The sequence below is a fragment of the Stylophora pistillata genome, chromosome 7, assembly GCF_964205215.1.
Source record: "Stylophora pistillata chromosome 7, jaStyPist1.2, whole genome shotgun sequence".
NCBI lineage: Eukaryota > Metazoa > Cnidaria > Anthozoa > Scleractinia > Pocilloporidae > Stylophora > Stylophora pistillata.
Window position 1 is genome coordinate 30,658,664 of NC_142525.1, and position 9,553 is coordinate 30,668,216.

Consider the following 9,553-nt stretch of genomic DNA (forward strand, 5'->3'; position numbering starts at 1 on the left):
GTGGGATTGGTAATTACTCGTGCCAGTCCACTCAGGTACGTTTTCAAAATGGCGGTGTCTTAATGTTGTACTTATTCATGGCGAAGACGATGTTGATCTTCCAGTAGATTACCTGGGAGATATGGATGTGATGAAACCTACGCTCATATATATTGGAGGACGATGCTACCGAAAAATGCCGTTTGAGCAGAAAATCGAACATAATTCGGACCGTGTTCCAAAGCAGCATGAGAGTATGAAAATTGAACCAATTAGAAAATTGTTAGAGGAAGCTTCATTATTAAGCTTTTTCTGCCATTATTCTCACCCTCTTGATATCTCGTTCTCATGATTCTTAAGGTCCTTCAGAACAGTTGGATTGGGAAAATGACGAAGCTTGTGATGTGAGTGAATCTATTGAAAAGACAGAGCGGGGGTATAGGTTATCTGTGGAAATACCAAGCCCTTTATTTAAATTTATCCTGGGAAGAAGGGCTGAAACAAAAAAGAAAATTGAAAAAGAAACCAACACTCAAGTAACGGTTCCAAGACAGGGAGAAGAGGGAGATATTGGTGAGTTCCAAACAGGCCTCAGGAATAATGCTGACAATCATTGCCTCAGAATGTGATTCTTTTATTCATTATTATTGTTTGTGTCATACAAGTGAATTCCTAAGATTGGCCAAAGCCAGAGGCTTAAATGGCTTATGGTCAGAGACTAAGACTAACTTTTCAAAGAACAGTAGACTAATCTAAGGTATTCTAATCTAATCTAATCTAATCTAATCAAATCTAGGTAATAAACAACAATCTAGTATAGAAGTGAAACTTTTAAAACACAGGAAGTGAGAGCTCTTCTCTTTCTTGACTTTACATTTATACTTCATATTTTCCCCAACCAAAGTTAAGTGATGTGTTGTCATCAACTATTGATGATTTTTTAACTTCTTTTGATAACTTTGCTAAGAGTCTTGTTCTTATTTCATTCTGTATTTTTTATGTCTCTTTATAGTGATAATTGGTTCCCACAGGAGTGGTGTTGTGGGAGCTAGAAGCCGGATAGAGGTGATTGCTGAAACTTCCAGGCAAAAGATTCCTTTCACGCATTTTTTGTGTTTTCCTTTGTACAACAGTGACTTGGCAAGGAAGATGGATGAATTTAAGGTTAAAGTGCTCGAAGATTGTTTTGAGGTAATCATCATCTAGCTCGCTAAATAATTGGTTATAGTGTTGATGAAACTATAAAGAATTTGTTTTTCTTTGATTCTGTACTGAATATATTTTTTGAAAAACCTGACTTATAATACAAAAAGGCAATTCTTTTGATGATTCATCATGACACAGAGGTAATAACTAATGCTAGAATATAATTATGGATAATGTTGCACTCTGCAGTGTCGAGGGATTAATGCCAGCATATTTCAGCTGCCAACGAAGATTCATTTAACTGTTGGTATACTGACCTTACTGAGTGACAAAGAAGTGGTAAGGATTCTTAACCTTTGAATTCAACATTTTGATAACCTTTCTTAGTTAAGATGGATCAACATGTGATAAGTAAGAAGGAGAAACCAGCGGACTATAGCTAGCACTTTTGTCTTTCAATCTTTGTCTTTGTTAAGCTGTTGGGATCAAGTTTCCTCTCTCTCAATGGGAAGTTCTCTAGGTTTATGTGGTACTCATTTTTTGACTCAGATGACTGAATATTCTAGTGGTGTATTTTCTCTACATATTTCTCATTATAACTTTACTTCAAAGTTGGATCCAGGATTCAAACTATGTTTCAATATTTCTCCTAAAAATATACTTCAATTCATGTATTTCTGGTGATATTACAATAATAAAATTTTTTACTTTATTTGTAGAAAAATGCAGTAGACTTGTTGTCACAGTGCTACCAAGACCTTGTTAGGTAACTAACAAACTTTCCTTGTGTCCTCTCAACATCCCACAAGGGTTATTACACTGGGAAACCAATAAAAAATGTATAAAGGCTGATAGTTTCGAAAGAAACTGTTTGGGGCTGCGTCGGTGGGGGTAACAAAATAACTTGGATATATCAACAAAGTTGAAATGGTAAACTGGCCACCGTAATGATTACAAAAGCTGTCCTTTCGAGCGTTTCGAGCGACGTTTCACTCCGACAAAGGGCTAACGTTCGAAACGTCAGCTTTTGTAATCGTTACGGTGGCCAATTTACCATTTCAACTTTGTTGATATATCCAATAAAAAATGTAGTCTACATCTACAACTGTACTGGTTGGTGGCCCCTTGTTATCTATTGTTGGCTGTCATCCTAAGTAGAGGTGTAAACGAACGTGAAGAACAGAAAAAAAAAAGCAACAAGTTAAATAATTTTTTGGCAGAGTTCATATCAGCTGTGTTGTTAATGTTAAGATCAGTCTCACCAGCATCTCAAAGAATTTATTTTATTTCTGATGAACTTTAACAATGTGTGCACAAAGATTGAACATTAAAGATTAAAGCTGGAGATACTTTTGAATCTAAATATGTTAGATAAACAATTTGCTGTTATTTGTAGCAAGTGGCTTCACAATGAGCCAGTAGTGGTTGAACTCAAAGGTGTGGAGTGCATGAATGATGATCCATCTGAAGTAGATATCTTGTATGCTAAAGTGCTTGTAAAAGACAACTCTGACAGGTACGTGAAAGGATCAGCAAACCTAGCTCACAGAATATTTAATCTTTTGACAACTAAGCACCTGACATAACTATCATTGGATTTTGATTAGAATTGTACTAAACTTTCCATACTATTGCTGTACAATCTTGCCATTCTACAAGATTATGATTGACTTATTTATGTGCTGTTAGCCAGATGTAAAAGTGAAAAAGATGGACCATTGATTTTTTTCAGCTTTGGAAGTTAATTTTGTGCTCTGGTCCTATTCTAACTACTAATATCAATCTCAATTTTGTCTCGTTAATTGTTGAATATCTTACTTACCAAAAACATTACGGTTGCCTTAAAGTGCCTATGAAGTAAAAATTTTTTTTGCCCTGTTTGTTTGCTTATGTCTTGATGAACACAGCTAAGCGATTTTGACCGACCAAAAGAACAATCTTATATTATTTTTTGAAACTCAAAGTTTGGATTTTGCAATCTGAAATGGGTCCATTTTGCGTGTGGTCAAATCTCATCTTACAAAGGAAGTGACGTAGTTGGTGGTTCTGAAGACGACAAAAAAAAGCTTAAACAAAGCGCCAGAACCAACAACTACGTCATCAGAGCCAAACTCGTTCCCAGTTTCCGGAGACACCGATAACGTCTAATTTAGGGACTACGAGCCACCAAAAAGCCGATTTAAATTTCTTTTCTTGAAATTTCTTTTGTCATTCCTTAATAAGGACATAATAAGCTACAAAATTATGCAAAAAAATTTTTACTTCATAGGCACTTTAAGATTCAATTGTGTCATTTTCATTATTTTTAAACCAGAATCACTCTGCATGTCTAATGAAGTTAGAAATCTATCAGAGTAAAAGAGCTCAAAAGTGAACTGCTTCGTTCATTTGGTATTTTTTAATAAGATTTTATGAGCTTCTGCCATCAGGGCTCTACAATTAATGTTTTTTCCCTTTTTTTTCTTTTGCTTTACTTAAGGCTCCAGCTGTTGGCTAACGCGTTAGTTGATACGTTCGTATCTGCCGGTTTGATGAAACGTGAATACGATCGCGTCAAGTTACACGCCACTGTAATGAACACTAAACAGCGTAATGATCCCGGTGGAGAAGAAACATTTACCAAAAAGAGCAGAGGCGATGCTGCGCCAAGATTTAAAAAGAGAACATCGTTTGACTCAAGAAAAGTCATTAAAGTAGGGCGTCAAGTGCTCTCTAAATCTCGATATTTATTTTGTACGAAGCAGATACATTCATGTTTGCTGTTCTTAAGGTTATTTTTCAAGAGTTGTCTCGTTGATTTGTTACCAGTCTCTCTTTGGCACTCCTAAGTGTCAAAGTGAAAGCCACGGAAGGACGAAAGTTATTGTTTTGACCCTTCCGCTTATTTGATGTAGTTCTGATCTTCTCAATTTTCCTTTTTTTTTTCAGTCATTTGAGGACTTCAGTTTTGGTGAATATCACTTGGACATGATTCATCTTTCAATAACGGGTGTCTTTGATTCCCAAGGACACTATGATTGTGCGACTTCTGTTCCTTTACCGTAAAATTCTGTAAGACAAGAAATGTTGTTTTCTCTTCGATTTCATCGGTTAAGTGTTTTGGTAACATTGACGTGAAAATAAAAAAGGTTAGAGAGGCCCGACGTGAATTTTTTTTAGCAGAATATGCTGTCATGTGTATAATGCCGAAGCTCACTATAACATGCAGTTCCCAAGGAATGTAGTTAACGAATCTGTGTAGTGAAAGTATTTATATTAACTCTCTTAAACCTAGCCAAACGACACGAAAAAAGCAAAGATTCTGACAAAATGCAGGGTCAAAATACTGGACAAGTGCAAAAAACGTGCTTCCAGATTTTTAGTTCTCCATGTAGAAATAACTGTGACTATTTTGCCCAAAGAAACATAGGCCTACAGACTAGAGTTATCGTGGCGAACAGGTGTGGATAGAAAATACTAGCATCGTGGCATCATGACTGTAGACTGCCGACTGGTTTTAATAATTTGATGTCGAGATTTGCTTCTCGTTGTAGAGATCCCAAGTGGTGTGTCAAAAGAAAGCTGTTAGTAGAGCAGTTCAAATTTTAAGCATTCCTTACACTGTGGACTCTGATTTTGTAAAGGAGAGATAACATACGTTTTCCCAAATACTGCATTAATTCATTTCGAGGTAAGTGATAACTGCCACCGCTGATTCCGATGACATCACTAACACTTATCTCATAAACCACTTTCGTGAGAAACCCGAGATAGATATTTAGTGTTTATTTGATCCCGTCATTATTACCAAATACGTCATTACGTGAGTGTCACTCACTCACTCATTGACTTCACACGATCGAATTACTTTAAAGCTGCGCTCAAAAGGATGCCCTCCATCAACATTTGTTTGTAAAATAATGCTTTGCATGAAGGTGATTTCCAACAAGGTTTTAATTATATTTGGTGAAATTCTGAATTTAAATTCCCGAAATTTCATTACTCAAGCTCTTCCAGTAGGGAATTTTCAATCCTAATCGTTTGAACAAAGTGACTTCAGAACGTATTTTTCCGTTGAATAAAGGCTGATAGTTTCTAAAGAAACTGTTTGGGGCTGCGTCGGTGGGGGTAACGAAATAATTTGGATATATCAACAAAGTTGAAATGGTAAATTGGCCACCGTAACGATTTCAAAAGCTGACGTTTCGAGCGTTAGCCCTTCGTCGGAGCGAATAGAGGAATTGTGGGTTGGGTGTGCTTTTAAAAGGAGCATGTGGAGGGTTGAAAAGTTCGATCAGACTTATCACTGCGCCATCATTTTTAGTTGAGAGGCGAAAGGTACAAAGGTATAAAACTATATTCCATAACGTAGCTCCATTTTCTGCCTTTAAAAGCACACACAACCCACAATTCCCCTATTCGCTCCGACGAAGGTATTTTTCCGTTGCCAGGGTCCGCCACTTAACTGGCCCGAAGCTTTGATTCTCAGTTTGAGGAATAGTTGTGCAAGTGTTAAATATCGATACCTCGATCTAGAATCTCAGGTATGGCTAACCAGATTCAGTTTTGCAGGACTGATAATCACCGGAACTTTCGAAAAAATGGCATCAGGAAACAGATATGTGACTAGATAATTTGTTTAAGTAAATCGCAGCCAGAGGGTGAATTAGCTGTATATAATATAGTTGTTAAAACTATGCTTTATCACAAGACTTAAATATTTCTTAAAAGGTCATAATGTTTTCGATTCAAGGAAAAATCACGACTATAAAAATAGGAAATAAAATTGAAAAATAATAATAATGAAAAAGAAGGAACAGATGGTTGGCAACCGCAAGACTTGATAACACCCACCATAAATAATTTTACTCGCCACAATTCCCGAAAATAAGTCTTCCTTCTTAATTGCAAAAATAAATTTTGAATTTTTATTAAAAATTTAAGTGAACACATTGGTTTTTGCCGCTCAAACAACGACTTGAAAGCATCTTTTGAATGGATTCTTAGCACTACACTTTGATTCAGCCGCTGGAATTGTTGCACGCATATTGTTTTTCTTTTCTTTTAATATTCAATTGCCTTTTAAAAGGAGAAATTGTTACAAAGTGTTGCACCTGTTATTATTTTTTTTTTTACCTACTGTTGAACTCACCAATGCGTGGGACTCAGCTCACACCTTTTCTATAATACGAGCGGCAGGTAGCAGGATATAAAACCACGCTCAACATAATTCCACACTATTGTTTGAACTGACTTCAGTCGGCGGCCAGCGGGGACCAAACAACAAGTCAAGGAGCTCGTTGTCTGATTTAAAAAACAAGGAGACCTTAAGATACAGAGTAATAGGTCTTCAGAGAGTCAGCCGGATTACAAAGATGTCAAAAAATCGCATCCTTCTCTGGACAGCCCCACGGTGCGTCTCAACAGCGTTTGAGAGATCGATCATGAATCTTAAGAACTCAAAAATTTTTCACGAGCCGTATTCACAAGCGTTCTACTTCGGTCCAGAAAAGCAAAGTGCCAGATATGCAGCTCAAGAAACAAAGCAACAAGCGACCTACCGTTTGATCAGCAAAATGCTCCAAAAGGAGTACGATGGTAGAGATTTCGTCTTCTCCAAGGAAATGGCCTACTGCGTGGAAAATAAAATGCACATTTTTGTTGAAGAAGGTTTCAAGAACTTTCAACATTCATTCCTCATTCGTCACCCTCTTAAAGCTGTCTATTCCTTATACAGAGCCTCAACAAATCCGAAACTCACGGGATGGGATTACTTTGATCCCGCAGAGGCAGGGTTTCGTCAAATGCTCGAGTTGTACGAATTTGTCGACAGAAATATCCACAGCAATCCCATTGTCGTAGACGCAGACGATCTCTTGGATTATCCCGATGGAATTTTACAGAGTTATTGTGAAGCAGTTGGTTTGGAGTATGAAGAGACAATGACATCATGGGAACCAGGTCCTGTGCCTGAATGGGACGTTTGGGCAGGGTGGCACGAAGACGCTTTGAAAAGTACTGGGTTTAAACCAAGAGCCAAGAAGAACAGGCCTCAGACATCCGCTGCCTTTGATTTGGAAGAGCTTCCTCCTCAGGTGGCTTCTGTTGTAGAAGAGTGTATGCCGTATTACGAAACACTGGCAGCTAAAAAGATCTCACCAAAAAACACTGAACAATACTAATAAGAAGTCTGACTTACCTCACTGTAAAGAATATATAGTATGATATACAATATATAAATGTAGAATATATAATTTCACTTTTTATATATTTTCTTCAGATAATTCTTTCACAGAAGGAAGGGATTAGAGGGGGGGTCGCAATTAAGTGAAGCAAGATATTTCTTCTTAATGTCGAAGAATTCCATTATGGAGAACTTCGATCTGTCTCATACATTCTTGGTGACTTGCATTTATGATCACATCAGCGACAATCTTACTCGAACGTTTCACAAACAATGAACCTGCTTGCGATGTTAAGCTATCATTGATCGTTGCTGTTAATGACCTTTGTTAGATTGAATTGTTGTAAATAAAACCATTTAAGTCACTGGAAATAAAAATAAACAAAGATACATCTTAGGTACAAAGCACGCTAGAGGGAATTGATAAAAATTAATGAACGGTTAGGCCCACTCCCACCCCTTCCCCCCATAGGTATGGTAAGAGCCCCTCCCCGTCTTACCCCTCCCAAGAGACGACTTTCTCTTCTAGACTTACTCGAAGCTTAGGCGCGGCTTTGACTGACTGAGGAAGAACCAAATAATCGATGAAAGTGAAAACTGTGATTCGAGCTTCATTTACCTACGTAGCCTATCGGAATGTTGGCTTCGCAAAGTCTTTTAAAATAAACACGTCTAGAAGCAGTCATTGACAACTTTTTTTACAGAATTCATGTCCTCACAAATTTTGTCCAAAAAATCTCGGCTTATTAGAATGCGTTAACGTTTCAAGTAGAAGAAAGCTCGCATAATTATTCAGTTTCGCTAGGAGACAGGTACAACAAAAGTAACGAGAAATCACTGTCACTTGCTTTAATGATTTCTTTGAACATTAAGATCTTCTTCTAAGTTTAACTTAGGTTAAGCTCCTGAAATAACCAATACAGTAATAATATTATCACGTTTCTTCTAAAACTAACAATATTGTGGGCAGTAAATGTGCCGTGCTACAAAGCCTCTTAGGCCTCAAGTCTTGCAAGAGTGAGTTTACGTTTTTTATCTGATAATGTTGACACCTTTTGAGGCTAAAATAATTCTTGCATCTTTCCACTTCCCTTCATATTTTGCCCGGGTGCGAGGCTTTAAGCTTGTAAATTTAACTGTAGGACGGACCTAGTTAACGTTGTATGAAAAATTTTAGAGGACCGAGAAACAAGACATTACTGCGTTCCGTCTACATAAGCTGATACAACTACCATGCAAAAGTTTTGAGAAAAAACACTAGCTTTATTTTCAACTTATCATATTTTGTATTTAGCCTCGCACCCAAGCCCTAACTGCAGCCACGAAAGCGAAGGGCCCCGGATCGAGAATAAACTTCATATACTGTACAATATTATCTCCATCAGTACTGTAATTCTGGTGTTTAGGTTCTATACACTATTTTCCTATGATTAACGTTAATATTAATAAAACTCTTCAGGAACTTTTTACGTGACTTAAGGGTTACTGCGCCTCTTTTTTCCTTCCACCTGCCGAATTAGATTACATCCACGTACTATGATGGAAGCCATGTCGTATTTCAGTATTCCGAGAATCGCGTTGTAAGATACCAGTTTACATACCTTGCTAAGTTCTGCAACACAACTGTCGTCACCGTCCTAAAATAAAGCCAATCAAAGGTAGAACTGAGGGCTCTTCGATTGTTTCAAACTGAAAAACGGATTTTAAGTTTAAAAGTACAGTTGCATGGTGCTGATGAAAAAAATAATTTCCTGAACGATCTCTACAAACGACTTCTACACATCGGCTCCTACTTGTTAAAGTGATCAAGAAAAGTAAAACTATCGGATTACGGAAAGAGAAAAATCAAATCAAAAATAAAATATCTGATTATCAGGTAATTTTAAATTCCACTGAGCACGCAAATTTAACCGTGCATTATTGATGACGACTTACTTTCTCTGAAGGAATGAATTCGAGATTTTTGACATGTTGTCGGCCATAAAAGCATCCAAACAAACAGAAAAATAGTCAGATAAAATCCAATAAAAACAGTTTCAACGATAGTAAGATAATTCGCGGCCAAAATGACGGTAATATATCAAGGGCGCATTATCCAGTACTTTGGGTTTCCAAAATAAAACCGGTCATCTCGTCTTTTTAATTTTCTGTAAGTGACATAGTTCATTGATGTGGTAAGTCGTTCACTCTCTGATATTTTGTGTCTTGTACCTTGAAAAATTGGATTATTATTACTGTGATAGTGCGCCTTTGCGTTTTCCGCCG

The 9,553-nt window shown here is 37.1% G+C and overlaps 3 protein-coding genes across 8 annotated transcripts in view; 2 read left to right on the forward strand and 1 right to left on the reverse strand.

Annotated features, from left to right (window-relative positions):
* The first annotated feature begins 21 nt into the window (after window positions 1-21).
* On the forward strand, window positions 22-4,262 carry LOC111330384 (activating signal cointegrator 1 complex subunit 1). Of its 2 annotated transcripts, none has more exons than XM_088728878.1 (8): window positions 22-233; window positions 340-552; window positions 992-1,170; window positions 1,375-1,464; window positions 1,845-1,891; window positions 2,522-2,641; window positions 3,605-3,895; window positions 4,054-4,262. In XM_088728878.1, exons 1-8 carry the CDS (start codon window positions 122-124, stop codon window positions 4,094-4,096), a joined length of 1,095 nt encoding a protein of 364 aa, XP_088585004.1. In that variant the 5' UTR covers window positions 22-121; the 3' UTR covers window positions 4,097-4,262. The 2 variants fall into 2 exon arrangements, with proteins under 2 accessions (XP_088585004.1, XP_022790973.2); XM_022935238.2 differs by having other exon boundaries at window positions 23-233; window positions 3,605-3,818.
* A 154-nt stretch (window positions 4,263-4,416) lies between these two features.
* LOC111330408 (uncharacterized) lies at window positions 4,417-7,678 on the forward strand. Its single transcript, XM_022935263.2, has one exon. The coding sequence runs from the start codon at window positions 6,480-6,482 to the stop codon at window positions 7,284-7,286; it is 807 nt and encodes a 268-aa protein (XP_022790998.2). The 5' UTR covers window positions 4,417-6,479; the 3' UTR covers window positions 7,287-7,678.
* Window positions 7,679-8,112: 434 nt separating this feature from the next.
* The window catches only part of LOC111331248 (estrogen-related receptor gamma), a 15,681-nt gene continuing 14,240 nt past the window's right edge, over window positions 8,113-9,553 (reverse strand). For all 5 annotated transcript variants that reach the window (XM_022936326.2, XM_022936333.2, XM_022936340.2 and 2 more), the window contains one exon: window positions 8,113-9,553. This exon is cut by the window's right edge and continues 400 nt beyond it. The gene's annotated coding sequence lies outside the window, so the exon portion shown is untranslated.

What these genes read in the sequence shown, in the direction of transcription:
- LOC111330384 (XM_088728878.1), top strand. Translation starts at nt 122, where the DNA reads ATGGATGTGATGAAACCTACGCTCATATATATTGGAGGACGATGCTAC. An exon ending in TGTTCCAAAGCAGCATGAGA is followed by an intron (nt 234 to 339) that starts GTATGAAAATTG and finishes ATGATTCTTAAG; the next exon opens with GTCCTTCAGAACAGTTGGAT. An exon ending in GTAAAAGACAACTCTGACAG is followed by an intron (nt 2,642 to 3,604) that starts GTACGTGAAAGG and finishes GCTTTACTTAAG; the next exon opens with GCTCCAGCTGTTGGCTAACG.
- LOC111330408 (XM_022935263.2), top strand. Translation starts at nt 6,480, where the DNA reads ATGTCAAAAAATCGCATCCTTCTCTGGACAGCCCCACGGTGCGTCTCA.